Source organism: Sinocyclocheilus anshuiensis, unplaced genomic scaffold (genome assembly GCF_001515605.1).
Source record: "Sinocyclocheilus anshuiensis isolate Anshui unplaced genomic scaffold, SAMN03320099.WGS_v1.1 scaffold130, whole genome shotgun sequence".
Classification (NCBI taxonomy): domain Eukaryota; kingdom Metazoa; phylum Chordata; class Actinopteri; order Cypriniformes; family Cyprinidae; genus Sinocyclocheilus; species Sinocyclocheilus anshuiensis.
The window spans coordinates 646,748-669,506 of record NW_015544207.1 but is presented as its reverse complement, the minus strand read 5'-3'; the positions used below and the strand labels follow the sequence as shown (position 1 = coordinate 669,506).

The 22,759-nt window shown below is 36.8% G+C and overlaps 1 protein-coding gene across 3 annotated transcripts in view; it reads right to left on the bottom strand.

The window, feature by feature from the left end:
• The window catches only part of LOC107696985 (rho GTPase-activating protein 39-like), an 88,424-nt gene extending 70,516 nt beyond the window's left edge, over window positions 1–17,908 (bottom strand). For all 3 annotated transcript variants that reach the window (XM_016497574.1, XM_016497577.1, XM_016497576.1), the window contains exon 1: window positions 17,752–17,908. In XM_016497574.1, the coding sequence (XP_016353060.1) occupies window positions 17,752–17,765 (14 nt within the window). In that variant the 5' untranslated portion in view covers window positions 17,766–17,908. The remainder of the gene's footprint in view (window positions 1–17,751) is intronic.
• Between the last annotated feature and the right edge of the window lie 4,851 nt (window positions 17,909–22,759).

Below are 22,759 nucleotides of genomic sequence, written 5' to 3'. Positions count from 1 at the left end.
TGTGGGTGAGCACGTCTTCGCCATTCAAAATCAAAGTGCACGTTTTCATTTTTTAATGCCGTCTTATTGCTCTTCTTCCTAGGATGTGCATTTTAAAAATGTTTTCCTGATGAATCCTGGACTTCTGCTCAAAGTGATAAATTAATATAAAGACATCAACAAAAAAAACAACAACAACAATAAGCCCGCGAAGCTGTTGTCGTTCCATCCTGATGGATGACAGCCGTGACAGCTGAGTGGAATCCCGGAAAATAAACCGTGGAACTTTGACAAATGAGAGAACAGTTTACTCACGCGTGACTTGTATTAACAAATTTGGTCCGTTTAGAAACATTGCCGTATGAAAGCGAACCGCACCAAGAATAAAAAGCAACATTGTAATAATTTGAATCCCTGTTTCGGAACAAAGCAATCGATCTACAGGTGTGAAAGCAAAATATTTGATTGACAGATGTGCATAAACCTCTACAACTACATTTAGTAAAAATTAATAATATGCAACTAGGTATGAGACTGCAATGGCAATTGCATTAGCTAATATTATTAAGGAGTTAACCCAAAAATGAAAATTCTCTTGATGAAAAGCCTACTCACCCTCACGTCATTCCAAACCTTTATAACTCTCTTTCTGTGGAACACAGGAGATATTTTGAAGAATGCTAGTGAACACTTTTGGTTCCCATTGACTTCCATTTTATGGACAAAAAATATTATTTAAATATTTAATAGGGATTAAAACTTTGGTTATCAACATTCCTCAAATAATCTCACGACTTGAGGGTGAGTAGGCTAAATGATAACAGAATTTGCTTTTATTTCTGGGTAAACTACCCTCTTAAAAGTATAACTGATGAATTTGCGTTAGAAATATGAGTGATAATTAAAGGGTTAGTTCACCTAAAAATGAAAATTAGCTTGTGTTTTACTCACCCTCGAGGCATCCTAGGTGTATATGACTATCTTCTTTCCGTGCCGCAGACAGCTCGGGGGATGAATAAAGGCCCCCTGTAGCGAATCCATGTGTTTTTGTAAGACAAATATCCATATTTCAAATGTAATAAACACTTTTCTCTCACTTCCGCTGACTGTCATACACTGAAGCAGTTCCGGCGGATGATGCAGGAATTATGCGCAGCGCGCGCGCCTCTGAAATATGCTAGTCTCGCGAGTTTGTAATTTTCATTTTTGGGTGAACTAACCCTTTAATGCCATCAGTGGTTCATTAAGCCCACTGACATATGAAACTTCTAGAAGCCTACAATGAATGCTACAAACTGACAAACTCTCTGGCCAATCCAATCAGGAGGCTCAGCAAACTGGCGAATGTTAACGCTTCATAGAGTTACACAAAATGACAGACAACTTAAAATATAATAAAAATTGGGAGATTTTTCCCAGCTGTCCATCTCCAAATGTACAGCCAATGTGTCCACACCACGCCAAGACCTCTTCACATCTTCCCGTCTCTTCCACGCACGCTCACATGATACTCAATACACAAGAGACCTCCAGTCGGGTCTAAATATATCAGTGTTTGACTGTATCTGGTGAACAGTACGCTGCCAAAGCCTGTGTTTCCTGGAGATGATGGACAACAGCATTTGTGATGCTCTGGAGCTCCATATCAGACATGAAAAGGCCATCATCTGTTTTCCATACTACATCTCTTATTGCATCACTCCACTGTGGTTTACATAGGACTGAACGCACCATATGGACTGTATTTACAACCATTTACGTGTTGAAGGATATGCAAATTAAGCCAGAATTACATCATACCTTTGCAGAGCATAAAGATTATTCAGACTAATCTTAAAAAAACCACAACAGATTTATCTTTTATCTCACAGAATGAGCTTCATGATGATTGATGCTCCAGCATTCTCATGCACATGTGCCAGTTGATGTGCATTAAACAGATCGCTCTAGAAACACAGAGGTCATCATGAAGGTTAATTACTGCCTGTTTGATGAAGAGGGCCAGGTGTGAACTCTCTTACTTTTACATTTGCTGACTTATAGCACATCTGCCTCCAGCTGGGGACCTCAGAGGGTAAACGTACTTCAGGAAAGTTCCGCCCTCTCTCTGCTTATTCAGTAGGTGAAATACAATCTTGTGTGTCCTTATGAGCCTGGCTTGATCAAAAAGAGAAAAAGCCCACCTGCTGTTGCCATTCATTGTATATGCATCATAGTCAGTCAGTGTATCAGTCTGTTATGCCTGTGTGTGTGGACTGGGAAAGGTCATGATATTCATAATAAATAATTTTTTTAAATGCATGATTACATGAGCTGGAGGCACCATGATGTGGTGACACTAGACTTCATTGCATATCTTTATATATGCCTGATTATAAAGTTCATTTTCATTGTTTTAAGCTGTTAAGATATAAAAATGAAATAAATAAAAAAATGTACACAAATTTTGCTACAGAGCTTTTTTTTCCATTGGATATGTAATATTTACTTGTGCTGCTAATTTCCCCTATTTTACATTCAGATTACCTATTCACATGACCTATACGGTATTCTAACGTTAAAACCCTTACAAATAATAATAATTTAAATTACACTTATAAAATGTGATCTTCAATAAATCTAAGAATATTGCTCTTTATAGTGTAGTGATGACTAAATTCACTTGTGGCATTTAAAATGATTGATTTTAGTTTTTAATTTTTCTATTAGACAAAATAATATAAAAGTGTATTATAGCCCATAACAGGGGGGAAAAAAATCTACTTATGTCTATCAGACAGAATTTTATATCAGTAAAACATTTCCAACCAGTTTTAGCCAATGAATATCCATAACTTTTCCAGTCTTGCAGAATGACTGCATACATATATATATATATATTTAAATCACTTTATAGAGATTGCTGGGGAGGATTTTAAATTGTTTGTCAGATACAAATCCTTGAAATTAAGAGATAAAAAAATATACATGTGCGTACAAAATAATGACTGACCGAAAAAAAATGAAAATGTACTGGTAATTTTCTGCCAGGACATTATCCATTCATTTTAAAGACATTTCTATTAACCATAAACACAATGCAATAAAGTGCAAAACTCAAAATACAGATAAGACACCAGTAAAAATCAATATAGAAAATTCATTCATATTAATACAGTTGAGCCCTTTTTTTACAGATTGCTTTTTTCCTCCAAAAAAAGAAAGACATAAAACCTACTAGACTCAATAATAATGTGACAGTTTAACAGCTTGTATAACATTTTCATGGATGTGTAAAAGACCTGTGAAAGTAAAACAGTTCTCCTCATCATAAGAGCAAAAACACATTGACAGGAGAGAGAGAAGGGCCTCAGAGAAGGACCACCGACTAACGTCCAACCTGGACAACAGTTCAAGCCTGCATGCTGAGAGAGAGATGGGAAGAAAACAGAAGAAAAACAGCTGAATATCTCTCTGCAGGGGGCTGTATAAAACAGGAAAGAGGATGAAAAACCAGAGGAGATTGTGACTAACTCTTCTAGAGCAATTCTGACACAAAATGTGTTTCCTCTAGATGAGCCTAAACTGCTGATGGTGTGGCCTCATAGATGATGAGGTACAATACAAGAGTTTGAAGATGAAAGGAGAAGTATGTGGAACAGAGAGTGTGTGCGAACCATAAACAGAGTGAGAGAGAGAGAGAAACATCATGAAGAATGAGAAACAGAGAGTTCAAGCCTGCATGCTGAGAGAGAGATGGGAAGAAAACAGAAGAAAAACAGCTGAATATCTCTCTGCAGGGGGCTGTATAAAACAGGAAAGAGGATGAAAAACCAGAGGAGATTGTGACTAACTCTTCTAGAGCAATTCTGACACAAAATGTGTTTCCTCTAGATGAGCCTAAACTGCTGATGGTGTGGCCTCATAGAGGATGAGGTACAATACAAGAGTTTGAAGATGAAAGGAGAAGTATGTGGAACAGAGAGCGTGTGCGAACCATAAACAGAGTGAGAGAGAGAGAAACATCATGAAGAATGAGAAACAGAGAGATAGAATCTGGACTGAAGTTCAGGAGGACGTCTAGATCTTGCCAGAACATTCAGTCATTCCTGGCTGCAGAAGTATAGCCGTGCCTTCGGATGATTTGTTTAAGTTTAGCCATTTTCTCACACTCATCACTCTTAAGCCTGAATCCATCAAAGAAAAGACGCAACAGGTCACAGTGGTTCATTCCAGTCATGATTTAATCATGAGGGAACTATGAGTGGGTTTCAGCAGGGCAGAATTATGATGGATTACCACACTGTTGCTCCAACTCCCATCTGAGCACAGCTAGCAAAATAACTATTCATTAGCAAACGAGCATGTTTAGAACCCGGCGTGCTTTGATTTAAAGGGAAAGTTCATCCAGAAATTAAACTTCTGTCAGCATTTACCCTCATTTGGTTCTAAACCCGACGTTCTTTTTTCTTTGGAGTATAGAAGATGAAGCTGCTGTTTTCCATATAATGAACGTTCCTACATGACTCTCTTCAAACCATACAAAGTAAATGACATGGTCAGATGGCAAAGGTTGTGATTAAATGAAATAAATATTTACTCTGACAGTTTCAGAATGAACCATGACACCGTGTTATTTTCATGCATACAGCTTATGATCCAGTGTTTGTTTCAGAGACAATGAAACATCATATATTGAGCTGTACATGTGTAAATGAACACAGTGCCGCTCTTCACTCTGAAATTGGCGGTGCATATATTATTTGCCGCTTGTTGGTTTAATGTTTGAAAAAGTAGAAATTCAGTAGAAATAAATGTATTTTTATTAAATACTCTGTTTATAGAGTTTATATTATTGCAATACGTTTTATTTTAATATTTTTATTTAATAATAAATCACAATAAAAAAAAAAACATTTTTTATAGTCACATTGAATGGGTAAAAACAGTGGGAATGTGCCATGAAAACTCAGGTGGAAAAATATATATATTTTTTTTACTTTGACTTTATGCTTACTCAAAGCAATTTGAGTTTGTTTGTTTAAAGAGTAAACCAAGTGCGAACAACCATCTTTTTCAGGTTTTTACCAAATTGTTAAACTCTAAAGGGATGCTTTGCAAAACGTCATTAGTCAGCATTTTAAAATTAGTTTTTTTATTTTCTACGCAGATGCACTTCCCAACAAAATCACCCCAAACACTTTAGAATAATTAAGTCTTTTTTCCATGTGGTGGTAAATTTTACCAGATGAAAAAAAAATTCGCCAGTTCTTGGGTCGTGAACATGAGATTTCCAAAAATGTCATCATGTGCAAATAGAGCTGGGTGAGAAATCGAACATTGGCATATCACACACACACACACACGTGTGTGTGTGTGTGTGTATATACATACACACACACACACACACACAAAATTCAAATTTGAATACATATTAGAAACACCGATAAATGAGAGGGCCAGTTCTGTTTGTTGTTTTACGAGTTCAAAAAGTGACATACAGTAGTCCTTTAGTCTGTCCATCCAGGCCTTGCAATTAAACGCCTCATTTAATACAGTCTTAATCTGATCTGAGGTTTAAAATACCTCGTAATGACTCTGGGATAAGAAAAGATGGGCTGTCCAGGCCTACAGTCCAGACCACTAAACTGCATTTATAGAACACTTTCTAAATCAGGTACATGTTGTTTTACGAGTTCAAAAAGTGACATACAGTAGTCCTTTAGTCTGTCCATCCAGGCCTTGCAATTAAACGCCTCATTTAATACAGTCTTAATCTGATCTGAGGTTTAAAATACCTCGTAATGACTCTGGGATAAGAAAAGATGGGCTGTCCAGGCCTACAGTCCAGACCACTAAACTGCATTTATAGAACACTTTCTAAAACAGGTACATGTTCTCACACACACACACACACACACACACACACAGTCTAATTTACAAAGAAAAACATACAATGCGATCACCCCAATTTCCAGTGACTACGACCTGCCAAGTACAGGTCAGTCCAGAAAAACACCGCATTCAGATCCACTAAACGATCTCGCAGGCCGCTTCTGAGAACTACATGCTGCTTTAGACACGCTCTCACGTAACAGAGATGGGAATTACATATGCATGTCTGGAAAGCATTGGACGGAAAAAGGGGCAAAAGGGGAAAAGAAAGACCAAAGGAAGAAATACTGTAAAATAAGTGAAACAGAGAACATAAAAGACAAGTGTGTGTGTGTGTATCAGTCGTTATGTTTTCATAACAGATTAAGCATTTCTTACATCCATTTCTGCTGCATTTAAAAATGTATTCATTAAAATAATTAAACTATATTTCTTAAAATTAATACATTTAAATAGTACAGTATAATGAGTTTGATTCTTCATTAGAACAGATTTGGAGAAATTTAGCATTATATCACTTGCTCACCAATGGATTTTCTATAGTGAATGGGTGCCGTCAGAATGAGAGTCCAAACAGCTGATAAAACAGAAACAAATCCATTATTTTTTTACTTTTGTTTCCGGCTAAAATATGAGATCTCTATGCATAACATTGCCTTCTGCAGTGAAAAAGTCATCTCGTCGGAATCAGGAGAGAAATATGCACAAATCAAGCACCGTTTACAAATGGTCCAAAACACTTTTGATGTAAGAGGACAAAAGGGGATGGACTTTTTCACTGGAGGAAGCATTATTATGGATTATGGACTGGTATTTTAGCTAGAAGCGATGATTTAAAGTTAAAATGCATTAATGATGGATTTGTTTCTTACAAACGCACAGCTTTTGTCTTCACTAGACATTAATTTATGGACTGGAGTGGTGTGAATTATTTGTGGATTATTATGATGTTTTTATCAGCTGTTTGGACTCTCATTCTAACGGCACCCATTCACTGCAGAAGATCAATTGGTGCTCACATAATGTAAAGCTAAATTTCTCCAAATCTGTTCCCGTGAAGAAACAAACTCATCTACATATTGGATGGCCCGAGAATGAGTACATTTCCAGCAAATTTGTATCTTTTTGTGAACTATCCTTTAAAATAGCAAGCATCTATATTAGCTGTGAAAAAGCCCTCAAATGATGAGTACATGTTCCCCCTCAATGTTTACAGGCCGGCATGAAGCATGTCTTTTCATCAGTTTTCCTCATTTTCTAAACTCAGACAGACAGGCAGAAGCAAGCACATTTCGAGAGAGATGATGGTGACTTCTAGAACAGACCTTCTGCAATAGAATATGAAACGGTGAGTCAGATCCCATCAGCACGGCCCCAGAGGAAGGGCCCACTTCATCTGTTGTGCTGTCGGCTAGAGTTTCACCAGAGAGCATCACACCACACACTCTCCTCACGCACACAGTAACTGATAGGACGATCTAAAACCGGCAGCCACCCACTCCTGTCTTCCTTTCCTAATTTAAAACGGCAGCTGGATTAACAATCTTTGTGAAATAACGGTAAACTCCCACAGAGTTACAGCAGGCCAGTATGGCTTGAAATTGGATAAACATATACCTGAATTTGACAGTAGCACTGATGCATTTTCACCCAAATACACTAACGACATGCAATTTCAGTCGTTTAGTTTTTATTTCCACTCAGTTTACGAGAGTTGAGTCATGCTCAAGCAATTAGCTAGTTGCTATTGCTAATGGGGCCTCGCCCATAATTAAAGAAATTAGCATTCCAACATTAGCGTGTGAGCTAGCCACACTCCCTGACCACGGACAATGGCAGTGTTTGTGAAAATGGCCTGGTTCCCATTCACTGTTAATGAGTGATATGCCTGATTAGGGATCTCAGAGCAGCACAGATCCACATTCCTGCCCTGAAGGTTAAAGGGTAATGCATGGGGCAGTAGCATTTTACTTTAACGCCTTCTGTTGCAAAATTCAGTGGTAACTGATAGACAGCAAACTCCGGCCATCCAAGACGTAGGTGCCTTTTTTCTCGAGTAGAACAGGAAAGATTTTTAGGTGACAACGTGGTCCTTCGTGATTCATAAAATGCAAGTCAGCAGCAGCAAGTTATGAGAATAAAACAGCACAAAATTCATACCCGTGGCCCCTGACAATATTTTGAGGTCTTATGAAGCCAAACGATCGGTTTGTGCAAGAAACAGAACATGAGGGAGATTTTCATGATTTTTCAGAATTTTGCTCATTTCTAGGCAATGGCCATTCCTGATCCTTTCAGGGTTTCCGTGATGGTGGAAAGAGATTGTTGGATCAGGTATAGGGTTGGGTGTTTCAGATTTCACAGATTTCATAATTTGATTTCAATTCACAAGCTCTTGATACGTATTGATTCCAATTTTGATTCAATTCAATTTGATATCAGTTCATTTGGTTATATATCAAGTACAATACATGTCAATTTTTCTTAAGGATAAGTCTCTCTCAATTAAAACTGTAAACTATTCAAAGAACCCTGTCAATTGATACAATATTAAAAAATTAACAACACAGTCCAAATTTTAAAAATAAAAAATATAGTGCATATATTTAGCAAAATGATCCTCTCTAGAGTTGTTTTTTTCTAGCTGACTATTGAGTTATGGAAAGTAAAGCAACATTAACTGACATATTGTTTACGAGCCGTTTCATTGACGTCTTTCCACAGTTGAAACACTGAAATGTTGAAACATCAGAAAATGTTGCAAGCTGAATTCAAATTTTAATTGCCCAAATATGCACCAAGGCGTAAGGTGTCAAAAAACATGCTTAGGCCACAGTTTCAATATTGCAGCATTAATGCTACTTTTTTTCCTCATCACATGGCTTACAATTCCAGACTGGATGTAAATTGCAAAATATAACTGTGATGTAGTAGACCTAGTTTTAGACTCACTAAAGTGTGATTAAGAAAAAAAAACCTCAAAGACAGGAAATGTTGGCATTAACTACCTTTAATTATATTTTAAAATTATGTTTTAGTAAAGCGCCCACTGAGCTATTTGTGGGACTGTGGCCTACACCTTTTTGTCTTTTTTCTACTCAATCCACACCTCTCCACTGCTCCGACAGAGACAGGCAGGAAGGAAGAGGCACGGTGTGGATGAAGAGCACAGGCCAGACGTGTCCTCCATCCTCCACCACTGAGCCCAACAGTTCAGACACAGGCTGAGGTCACTGGAGACCATTTAAACTGTGACTCAATCAGTAAGGAAAAACCTCAAGGAGAAATAGGGGGAAAAAAGACACAAAAGGTGGATGTGGCAGATGTATGTCCACCCGTTCAACAAGTACCAGCCATGAATGTTGGTAACCAAACAGTTTCTTGTCACCACTGATTTTTTTTTTTCTTACTATGGAAGTCAATGGGGACCATTAACTGTTTGGTTACCAACGCTCTTCCAAAAAAAAAAAAAAATTGTATGTGCGTATATATGGTAAATATTTCTCAAAAAACTAATAAAGGAACTAAATAAAACTATTTTAATAAAAAAAAATGAATACATTTATTTAAAAAAAAGCAAGAAAAAAATAAAATGTGCCTACAAAAAAATGCAATGTCTGTTTTTTTTTTTAAAGCAAGAAACACATTCTTTGTGTTATTAAACTGCACCATGGGATGAGAAGAGTGACCGAATTAATTTGCTCAAGAGCTTGTTCCCATGACTTCCTCTATGACTTCACTGTCTCATTCTGGCCAGAAGTGTTCACTGATTGGTCAAAATATCATCAGTGACATATTTACTCAGCAAACAGTGCAGCACAATACCTTACATATTAACATTTCTCCAGACCTTCAGCTGCCAGTCACAACATCAGTCCATCAACCAGCCAACGGTTGTCAAGGGAATTTCAGTTGCCCCATTCTTAGTGATTAGAAGAGCAGGATATTGAACGTGAATGAAAATTCAAGCTTTCTACTGACTAGTTAAAGATGTTTCATCCAGAACTAAGTGCTACTTGTCGGATCACTGTGTGACTGCATTCTCTGGCAATATTTAAACATGCAAATCTTCACAAAGTGAAAGATTACACTTAAATCAAGCACAATCCTTAATCTGAACACACATTCGGGATTGCCTGGCCCACAGTTCTCTCAGATCGTGACCACTCTTATCAGGCAGATGAGGAACTTCAGCATGGAGCGGCTGGCCAGGTGTAAGAGGTGGATCAGAGGACAAGTGTGAGTGTTTCAGATGGGTCCGGCTGATTAGGAAAAGTGCATTAGAACAGATGGGGAACGTCTTGTGTTCATTAGGGAATACTGACGATAACACACTCAATTTCTGCCAGTCTCATTAAATGAAGCTTTCCAACAGGGATTTAGCAGGGACTTAAAAGACTAAAGCACAGAAATAAACCTCCAGGGCAGGTGTGTGTGTGTTGTGTGCTTGTCCCCCTGTTGTATTTCCCCAAGCGACTACAGCCTCACTCATCCGAGGTAAAGAGCATGTGGTGAGCTTCCTTCAACTAAAAAAAAGAGAGACTTGGTGCTACTGACTGGTCTGTACATTACAGGCTCTCCTGAAACATAAAGACCACTGAGAACTGAAAAGCAGTGGTGGGCTAACACTAATGTCTCTTACAGTTGGTTTCTTGTGGTTATACACTGGAAAAAATAGGGCAATATCTTGAAGTGTATCATACATACATACATACAGTATATTTATGTAATGAAGTGTTTGGGTATTTCTGAGTAAAGCAAAACACCCAACAAAACAGCAGACGAAACCCATAACACCCCAGAAAGGGAAAAATCTTGTTTGCCCTGGTTATGAAAATTAAAAAAGATTTTGCCAAGGATAATGAATTGCATAATAATAAGACCAGGGATGTTTATTTAAAAAGTAGAACGTATCAATTTTGAATTCACAACGTTTTTAAATTAAAATATTACTTCAGTTTTACTACTTCAAAATTTCACTTTTAATTCAATGAGTTACTTGCTGTTTCTTTGTAATTATTTGTGAAATTTATTAGTAATTTCTAAATTAAATTTATTTAAAAGTAAATCCTAGACCAGTGTTTTTCAGTGTATGTCAACAAACTCTCATGGCAATTCATAACTATTTTACATTTTAGCAAACGTAATGTTTTTTTTTTTTCCTACAAAACCCTACATTTATTAAATATCACCTATTCATTCAAAAAAAACCTCTCTTTTAGGGCTGCATGATATTGGAAAAAACTCACATTGCGATATTCTGTTTTTCTGCGATATATATTGCGATATGAAAACTAAAAAAATCACCAGATGACTTGAATAGCTCTACTTGGAAAAAAAAAAAATCAATGATTGGGATGATTTTGTAGGTGAGTAAAACAGCATAGAAAATATACAAATTACAAGATAAATATAATAGAACAAAGATACAAATGAAATAAACAGTACTTCATATTTTTCAGGTAAGTCTAACAGTATTCAGGTACAGAAATTGAATAATCAAATGTAAAATAACACTGCATAGTCTTCACTGTATAAATTAAATATAATAAATCTGTGTTAATGCTACGAAAGTGATTTTTCTCTGTGTTTTGTTTGATTAACATTCATAACACAGAAAGCAACACTGAACTGCTGTGAACCAATATACTGTTACACATCCATTTTCTTTCTCAATTGTTTACCTTCACCTAAGCCATAAGCAGCTGTGTTTACAAGGATACTTGCAGAGGCATGCATTTTGACATAATTTCTCACGTATGTGTCATTATTAGACGCAGAAGTGAACGGAATTCAGTGTTCACGTGCATCTGCGTGGCTCTCACCGTGTCTACACCGGACGCGAGCTGCGCGGTGCGACAAAAATACTATAGAACCCATTATAATCAGTGATGCTGTCTGACTACACTGGATGCGGCGCCGGCGCAGCACAACACAACAAATCCCAGACAGTAAACTGATGCCTCGTTCTCTTTATGACGTACTGACAAAGTCTGTAGCGACACGGGGTGGCGTGATACGACAGCTGTCGTGTCCGGTGAAGACACGGTGTCTGTGTGTGAGCAAAGAAAACAATCAGTATAAATATAATGATCAGTATAGGCTACTAAACATCGCACATCCTGCGATGTGACTATCTCGGATGCGCACATTGCAATATCGCTCTTTAAATTAAATTGGACGAATTCATTCAATATTGCTAATTTGTAAAATAATAATTTCTCTCCTTAAATCAAATGGTAAAATTAATTTGATATCGCCAATCCGTGAAGTAGTTTTCTATTTTTAAATCAAGTTGTACAAATCCATTCAATATCACCAATTCATAAAATAGTTACGTTTTCTCTCTTTAAAACAGATTGTACAAATTTATTCGATATTGACCATTTGTAAAGTAGTTGTTTTTTCTTTTTAAATCAAATCATACAAATTCATTTGATTACGCCAATTCGTAATCTAGTTGTTTTTCACTTTAAATTGAATCATGCAAATTCATTCAATATTGCCAATTTGTGATTGTGAAATCAAATTGTACAAATTCAATATCACCAATTCATAAAATAGTTACTTCTATCTTTTTAAGTCAAGTCGTACAAATTCATTTGATAATGCCAATTCATAAAGTAGTTGTTTTTTTCCACTTTAAATTAAATTGTACGAATTCATTCAATATCACCTATTTGTAAAACAGTTATGTTATCAGGCCGACGTGTGTCCGTTTTTAAGAGAGTTTCAGCAGTCACCATCTGACCAGTAAAGAAAACTCCACCTTGCTAGAGGGAGAGCCGGGTTAGATTTTGAGCGCTGTCTGGCTCAGTTTCCTATCATCTCAGTGGGGGTTGTGAGTTATTTTCAGACAGCCGCAGACATGCCCTACTGTGCACTTAATAACTGCCACTCCAGGCTAAACGCTTTTACTTTAGTGCTATTGGGTTAATATTCAGCAGATACCCACCTACTCTGGGAATGCTGCTTTAAAACGTGACTCAGAGAGAATGTGCACGTTTAGTGTGACAGTGAAGCCATCTACACACAGACACAGAATGTAGGGTTCATACAGGTGCATCTCAATAAATTAGAATGTCGTGGAAAAGTTCATTTATTTCAGTAATTCAACTCAAATTGTGAAACTCGTGTATTAAATAAATTCAATGCACACAGACTGAAGTAGTTTAAGTCTTTGGTTCTTTTAATTGTGATGATTTTGGCTCACATTTAACAAAAACCCACCAACTCACTATCTATAAATATATAAATATAATATAATATAATATAATATAATTGCATGGACTCTAATGAGGCTAAATGGTTGCACAAAGACTGAAACGAGCATGTTTCTTATTAAAACAATAAGCCAAATCAAACAAAAGTGAATGAAATCAATCATCATCATAATCATCATTACACAATAGAATTTGCCTGATATGGTCATGCAGGCCAAAGATGTGCTCTCGGCATTGAGAAACACACCTTTCCAGTTCTCTGGAAGAATCACGAAGGTCCCATGAACAGTTGAAAGTCTTCTAAAACTCTTCTAGGAAGAGTTTCCTAAACTGGCCAACAGGAAGACAGCATGGGGAGAGGCAGCTTTGTGTTGTGTTTAGGCCTCTCTCCAGTAATACTACAAGTGAATGGAAGAGGCCAAGATATATCATCTCACACAGAAACCCTACAGTTACAGCTGAGCCAAGTTTGCATTGAAAACACACACCCACAAACTCATTTTCCATCTGATCTGGCCCACATCTATCACAAATGGCCATTTAATTTCAACAATCTTTCTGCCATTCCATATTAAGTCCTAAAGCATGGAACAGTGAACACAACCAACATCTGCTCAAAAGATTTACTCATAAACTTCAACTTCATACAGAATCTGCTTATTTATAAATATAGACTGTAAAATAAAAAAAAATAAAAAAATCCAAAACCTCTTAGAGGTCAGAACCAGAGAAATATATTGATGTTTCCATCAGGGACAAGGCATTTGTTTTGGGTTCCTCAGATGTTTTCTAGCAGTGCCAAGACAATTTGTAATTTCATCCGAGAAGATCCAAAAAGCAACTAGTAATTAAGGCTTTACCATAAACCAATAAGAGCTCCACCATTTCTTTCAAACAACTACAAAGTTAGTCAAACGTTGCTATAGAAACACAGAGCCAATAGGGTAAGACTGTTGCCCAACACGTGTTTCTTGGTGATGGGAAACAGAAAGCAAGGGATGTGTTAAAGTGGCACATAACACAAACAAATGCCTTTCTTTACAAGTGATCCTATCAAAATTAACATGGCAACCCGAAACACATCTCCGATGAACATATGGATAAGGTCACATCAATTTAAAGTATTAGTTAACTTCCAGAATAAAACATTCCCTGATAATTTACTCACTCCCATGTCATCCAAGATGTTCATGTCTTTCTTTCTTCAGTCAAAAAGAAATTAAGGTTTTTGAGGAAAACATTCCAGGATTTTTCTCCATATAGTGGACTTCAATGGCGGAAGTACCCACCCAGTGTTTACACAGCGATTGTGCAAGTTGGAGTTTTGAAGTTGGAGGAGAAAATGAGAAGAAGTTTTTCGCTCTACTCTACCTTTTTGAACCAAAGTACACAGAAGAAGCACTAACTGCGCATGATCTTTCCAATGTGATTACGTAATGCGTGAAGACACGCATGTGCATCACAGAGCTAGCGCAAGATGAGCATTTGTTGTTAAAAAGTAAACACTTTTTTTTTTTTTTTTTAGAAAATGGGCAATCGTTTTGCTAGATAAGACCCTTATTCCTCAGCTGGGATCGTGTAGAGCTGTCTGAATTGCATTGAAACTGCAATTTAGACCTTCAACCCATTGATCCCCACTGAAGTCCACTTTATGGAGAAAAATCCTGAAATGTTTTCCTCAAAAACCTTAATTTCTTTGCAATTGAAAAAAGAAAGACATGAGCATCTTGGACGACATGGGGGTGAGTAAATTATCAGAAATGTTTTATTCTGGAAGTGAACTACTCCTTTAATCATTCCAAGTGCAAATTTAAAGAAGTTGATATTAAAACGTTCATTTTCAGACATTTAAAGGAACAATATGTAATTTTTGCCACTAGAGGGCGCGTATTCAAAATAGACAAAGGCGTAGTTAGATGACTCCGTGACTGGGTGTGGAATCATGGGAGTTGTCATCTTCATCCACACAACCGATGCAATCCGACGGGACTCGGACAGAAATCATGCTCATGGATGAGCTATTGATTTATTAACGTAGTAGAATGAAGCAGGGTGAGGCTGAAAGACGTTGAAGCGAAACGAGTCCGCTGAACGAGCGTGACACACGGCTCGAAAGCAGCGGAGCTTTTATTATGCCACAGTCGACCTCTTCCGCTCCTTCCGGTCGTGCGTATGTGGGAAAAAAAGCAGCGCTGTTTTATCATACTAGATACTGAAAGTTTGAAAGTGCTGACACAATGACACTATGGACACGGTCCGTGTCACTAGTTAAAATTACTTTAATTACTATTTAAACATTCTTTGAAACATTTGGGATAATGTAAGTACACAAGTCAGCAAAATATATAACACTGTTCTAGTGGTTTTTGGATATTTGAATAAAAAAATCTTACATATTGTGCCTTTAACGTCAAACACTGATTAGATTTGAAAGCAGACGTGCATATTTTGAGCAAATAAATAATATCTTGAAAACTTTAGCTGTGTCCCAATTCAGAGGCTAAACACTTCAAAGGATGTGCACTTAAAAGGCCGCTATAAAAAAAAAAATATCAAAATGCATCTTTAGGAAGAATTTTAAACTGCTTTAAACTGTCTAAAATCTAATCTAAAAAATATTTAGAAATTCATGTACACTGAAAACCAATACACTTAAAAGGGCAATCTGGCATTTTACTCTCAAAAATAAATAAATTAATAAATAAAATAAAAAAAAATGTCCTGCTGTCACCATCGCGCAACGAAATTTGGGATAATCTGGGCCACAAAAGATCCATTTGTTGTGTCCTTCATGTTCCAGGACACACAGACCGCATTTCAAGAAGCCTTCGAAATGGGTTTTCAAATGTAGCCTTCAAAAGACACAGTCTCTGAATTGGGATACGACTTTTGTGTGATCAGCAGACAGAAGTCTGCTTGAGAAGACTTGGAATATAGTAAATAAGCTGCATGGACTACTTTTGTGTTGCTTGTTTTGTCATTTTTGAAGCCAAGCAGCCATCGTCCCCATTCACTTTAACTATCTGGAAAACAGCAGCTTGGGCATTCTTCAAAATTACTCCTTTTGTGTTTTAAAGAAGAAAAAAAACTTTGGGGTTTAGAACAAATTGGGATTGAGAAAATGATGGCAGAATTTCCATTTTAGCTAAACTATTCCTTTGGTTCGCTAATTTATAAATAATTCATGCATGTACAACTAAGTGTGCAAGCAATTGGGACACATTATCAAACTTTCAATCTCCAGTCTAATAGTAACTTCATATGGCTTTGTGAATATTTCAATAGTTCAGAAAAGCTGTCAGTGTTTGTCCTGGCTTCAGAGGAGGTCTTTGAGAATGCAAAGGGATATGGCATTGCAACATGATTAATAAAACATGCCAAAATCCACCCTATTAACTCCGTTAATGCTGACACCTGGAAGATGACACTGGACCAGCCTGCAACAGCCGCATCGCATCTGTTCATCAATCTGCCCCACTAATCAACCTATCACTACTCTGAACATCTAATATAGATCACAGAGACTTCTGACATGAAAATATAGTTCAGGTGTCTATATTTTACTCGGAACTTAGTGTCACTCTCCTTCAATGTATTTTGATGGACACCTAATGCAATTCCATTCAATGAAATGGGTGTTGTCCATTTTTTCCTTTTTCTTTTATTAGCTGTTAAATATTTTGTCAGACAAACAATGACTTCAAGTGTTAATAAACTGCATTGTGTCATCTAAAGCAACATTCAAACAAAATAAATGTTGAAAAAGTAACCAGGTGAAAGGTGACAGGGTTGACAGTTTTACAGTTTATATATCATTATTAGCATCCATTGCAATGTCATATCAGTACAAAGTGTGTTTTATGCTGATAATATGCAATGAATGCTGATATTTTACCACATATCCAGTTTACAATAATAACTTGTCATCATGGTAATTTTGATGGCTATTTAAAATCATCCACTACTGATAAACAAAACGTAAGATAAAATGATAAAAAGACAACACATAAGACAACAGGTTACAAGGGAAAGAGAATAGTAACAAGGTTAACTAATATATATATATATATATATATGCTACAAAATCTGCTAAAAGTAAAAAAATAATAGTAATAATAATAATGTAAAACAGAAACAAAGCAAAAAGGCAACATGGACAATGTAAAAATAAATTAAATTAAATAAAAACAAACTACAAAAAGAAAAATCTATTAGATTTATGTAAACAAAATGCCTACAACATACTGAGGTAAAGTCAGTTTAAATGTTCATGAGTTATACAAAAGACTCATTCATGTAATTACCCTGACAGTTCTTAAGTTAAATTAAATTAAATTAAATTTATATACTAATTAAATAACTTCAAAATTGATAAGCAACATCATAATCGGTTTCAAACTAGTTTTCACTGAACTTTAACCATGCAAACACTCGTGTTTGAACATCTCAGTCCGTGCGTAAGACGTTATAAACACAGCAACAGTATAACCTGATGTAGTCTGTATTTCATTTAATCAAAACATCCCAATAATGTGACATCCAGACCCCCGATACAATGAACAAACATAGTTTCTATTTCAAAGTTACCCACGCGATTCACTATCGCCAAACTGAGCTCAACAGCATTGTGCAACTGCAACATGTTTCCACAACTCAGCAAAATGACCCATCTTACCTTCTGTCAGCCATGTTCCTCACATTGTTTGGACTAATGGAAGTGAAAGCAGTGAGATGTGTCCTCTGGCAGAAACTGCGCAGACTGCACTGAGGCTGTGAATGTGGAGTTCAGGCTTTCTGTCCCGCAGGAGTTTGAGGCAGACAGTGGAGTGGGTTATTCCCCCGCCCTCTTCAGCAAGGGCCATGCTCGAGTAATCTGATCTTCACCGCAGCCTGCTGGAGCTTCACTGAGGCGGAATGAGCGCTCATAGAGTTGGCGCTCACAGTTTGACGCGTGGCGCCATCTGCTGGCGAGTCTAGGTAGTACACGCTGCCCGCTTTGTCATATATTACAGAGTTAAACATGTTAAAGCAAATGTTTCTTATTTAATTCTCCCCCCCCCCTCTCTTTTTTATCTCTCTCAGGAGTTGAAGCCTACAACCTTTCTGTCCATGCAGCAACTGATGGAAAAGGGGGTCTTTTTTATGATGTTGTATTATGTGTTATTGCAAAAATGAGTATATACAGTATATAAATATGCATTCTTGAATAATTCCGCTGTTACAAAAGAATAGGGTCCTAGAACTGCGGTCCTGAAACTGCAGCCTCCGGTTGTGCAGGAACACCTTTCTCGCTTTGTCACTATGGCGCTTCTTGTAATAATACTTCACAAGTACGTAGGCCTTCATGCTGTAAACTATGGAAGCCCGTTTTCGCCACTGAATACAAAATAAAAAATGTTTTATTTCTTTTTCGCAATTTGAAGTCGCAATTACCTTTTTTATTTTTTACTCAGTGGTGGAAACGGGCTTGCGTAGTAAACAGATGGTGTGCGGTCCATTTTAGTATAGCAGGGGTCACTAGACTTGATCCTGGAGGGCCGTGTACCGACGAAACATGCTACCTATCAGATTGTGCTACCAAAAATATATTTACATTGCTTTAAGGGTAAGTTTAGGGTAAGGGTAGGTGTGGACGGGTAGGGGTAGGTATGGACATAAAAAAAAGCCTCAAACCACATGAATAAGATGCTGGTAGCACAACATGATAGGTAGCATTTTTTGCTATCGATTTGTGCTACCTATCTTTTTAATGGGAGGTAGCACAATCTGAGCCGGTAGCACAAATCATCAGAACACCGGTGTCCTGCAGAGTTTAGCTTTAAAGGGTCATGAAACCCAGACCATAGCCGCGGGAACGTATTTTGAGCTGGGGGGGCTGAAAATATAAAATAAAACTTTCATTTATTCGTTTAATAGCCTATACGTGAGTGTCTTTGTAGCTGGGTTTTCATTAAAAAAAAATAACAATGACCCACAAACTAAGCATTCGTTTTAAATAAGAGCATCCGATAATTTTAACTGTTGGAGAAAACTGGTTAATTTTAAGCTTTTTTTGCGCTATTTTCATCTTCCAGGTTTAAAATCTACATCGTTGTAGACGTCACAATTTGTGACGTTTTTTTAATTTGTATTTTTATTGCATTGCTAAGAACATACACCATCAATGCCAGGGGTACATACAATTGAGAGTACAAATGCAGGTTACAAAATCAGGAAAATATCGTACAAATGACACAATGAGACAGTTTTAAGGGCTTTGGAGTTGCTGGATGTAAGGAGAGTGTCCAGATAGGATTTAAGTTCCTTATGAAAAATAAAAAAGTAAGGCTTAGCACCCTGAAATTTACATTTATGTAAGAAAAATTTCGCTAGAAAAATAAACAAATTTATCAAGAAATATTGGTGCTTTGCATCTTTATCAAAATTGTGCTGACCAATTAAAACATCTTTGTATAACAAAGAAAAACTTTGCGATGAAAATGTGCGTATAAAAATACAGAAATCCATCCAGAACGTACTTGTATATGAGCATTCACAGAAGAGATGAGAAATAGATTCATCTTCAGCACCACACAAAGAACATAAAGAGTCAATATCAGGAAACATTCGTTTTAAGTAAAGCTTTACAGGATAAAAAAGATGAAGTAATTTGTAGGACACATCCTTGACCTTATTGGTTATTAAATATTTAGACGACAAAGTCCACACTTTCTTCCATGGAATGTTGATAAACTGGCCATTCCAGTAGGACACAATGTACGGGAGAGAAGCAATCTCATTCTGAAATAGCTGTCTAATTGTCCTGTTCCGACCAGAAGAGTTAGATAAAAAACAAACAAATATGCCCAATCATTGTATCAAAAGGATGAGCAACTGACAAAGAAATCTGGGATCTAGCTGAGTCTTCGAGAAGAGTTATTGCTCCATAAGGAATGGCATCCATTACTATAGCAAACTCTCGTGGAGTGACAGGTATGTTATACTTGTTCAAAAACTCTGAATATGAATACAAGTGTCCATCAGCATTGATTAATTGAGAGACCAAAATAAAATTATTATTCACGCAATCTGGGAAAAACAGTGACTTATTTTTGTAAAGAATATCACAATTATTCCAAATAAAGTACCGGTGAGGACTAAAATTGTGCTTATATATAAGGTGCCAGGCCAAAAGTGCTTGTTTATGAAATTTGATCATTTAAGGGGCAATTTAATGATGTTGTAGTTGCATAACAATAAGAAAGGGAGACCTCCCACCTTAGAAAAAACTAGATTAGGAAGAATATTCCAAAATGAAAAAGGGTTTGTTAAGTACTGTTTTAACCAATTTATCTTGAAAGTATTAAGGAAGTAAAATCTAGAAAGTTTAGACCACCACATTCATAATTATTAATAACCACAGACTTTTTAACATAATGCCTCTTATGCTTCCACAGAAAATCAAATAGCATTCTGTCAATATCTACACATGTAGATTTATCCACGTATAAGGAGAGAGCAGGGTAAGTCATTCTTGAGATACCCTCAGCTTTAGCAATAAGGGTTCGTCCTCGTGAGAGTTAACTTCGACGATGAGCTGTTGCACAGAAGTTGCTAAACTGTCCACCTTGGCCGAAGTGAGCTCAGTAGTTTTCTCAATCGCTGAAACCTTTAAATGCGTTTGATCGAGTTTCAAGCCAAGTGCATGGATAGCTTCAAGCACTTCCGAAGTGTTCTCGGAATCAGGTTTCGCACTGACTCGATTCCTTTTTTTAGCCGGAGAATCAGTTTTTTGGGGTGTTTCAGTCAGACTAGGGAAATCGGCCGGGCAAGGGGGCTCCATAACGGACTCACGAGCAAGTTCCATCTCGTTAGCATCAGCGTTGTGAGGAGAGGAGTGTTTCCTACTCCTTTTGCCCATCCAAAATGTTTATTTCTTCAATACCATTAAGATGTAAGGGGTATCTTCATATTAAATAAAAGAAAAGAAAAGACGTAATTTCCAGCTGCAAACTCCACGTCTATCAAGGACAGAGAAAAAGCATGTCTGACTAGAAGGATGCCATCTTGGCCCCCCCGTCAGGCAGCCTTTTTTTTATTTTATTTTATTTTTATTGCATTGCTAAGAACATACACCATCAATGCCAGGGGTACATACAATTGAGAGTACAAATGCAGGTTACAAAATCAGGAAAATATCGTACAAATGACACAATGAGACAGTTTTAAGGGCTTTGGAGTTGCTGGATGTAAGGAGAGTGTCCAGATAGGATTTAAGTTCCTTATGAAAAATAAAAAAGTAAGGCTTAGCACCCTGAAATTTACATTTATGTAAGAAAAATTTCGCTAGAAAAATAAACAAATTTATCAAGAAATATTGGTCCTTTGCATCTTTATACAAATTGTGCTGACCAAATAAAACATATTTGTATAACAAAGAAAAACTTTGTGATGAAAATGTGCGTACAAAAATACAGAAATCCATCCAGAACATACTTGTATATGAGCATTCCCAGAAGAGATGAGAAATAGATTCATCTTCAGCACCACAAAAAGAACATAAAGAGTCAATATCAGGAAACATTCTTTTTAAGTAAAGCTTTACAGGATAAAAAAGATGAAGTAATTTGTAGGACACATCCTTGACCTTATTGGTTATTAAATATTTAGACGACAAAGTCCACACTTTCTTCCATGGAATGTTGATAAACTGGCCATTCCAGTAGGACACAATGTACGGGAGAGAAGCAATCTCATTCTAGAGAAGCAATCTCATAGCTGTCTCATTCTCCTGTTCCGACCAGAAGAGTTAGATAAAAAACAAACAAATATGCCCAATCATTGTATCAAAAGGATGAGCAACTGACTGGGATCTAGGGGATCTAGCTGAGTCTTCGAGAAGAGTTATTGCTCCATAAGGAATGGCATCCATTACTACTCGTGGAGTTCGTGGAGTGACAGGTATGTTATACTTGTTCAAAAACTCTGAATATGAATACAAGTGTCCATCAGCATTGATTAATTGAGAGACCAAAATAAAATTATTATTCACCCAATCTGGGAAAAACAATGACTTATTTTTATAAAGAATGTCGCAATTATTCCAAATAAAGTACCGGTGAGGACTAAAATTGTGCTTATATATAAGGTGCCAGGCCAAAAGTGCTTGTTTATGAAATTTGATCATTTAAGGGGCAATTTAATGATGTTGTAGTTGCATAAAAAGGGAGAAGGGAGACCTCCCACCTTAGAAAAAACTAGATTAGGAAGAATATTCCAAAATGAAAAAGGAAGTACTGTTGTTTAGACCACCACATTCATAATTATTAATAACCACAGACTTTTTAACATAATGCCTCTTATGCTTCCACAGAAAATCAAATAGCATTCTGTCAATATCTACACATGTAGATTTATCCACGTATAAGGAGAGAGCAGGGTAAGTCATTCTTGAGATACCCTCAGCTTTAGCAATAAGGGTTCGTCCTCTAAGAGATAAATCTCTTAGTAACCATTGAATTTCCTTTTAGTTTTCCCAACAACTGGGTCAAAGTTCAGTCTGCCTCTGACTTTATCATCCTTACATATGGATACACCCAGAGAGGTCACCACGCCCACTTTCTTTTTAGCATTTTTTAAAGGGGTCATATGATGTTGCTAAAAAGAACATTATTTTGTGTATTTGGTGTAATGCAATGTGTTTA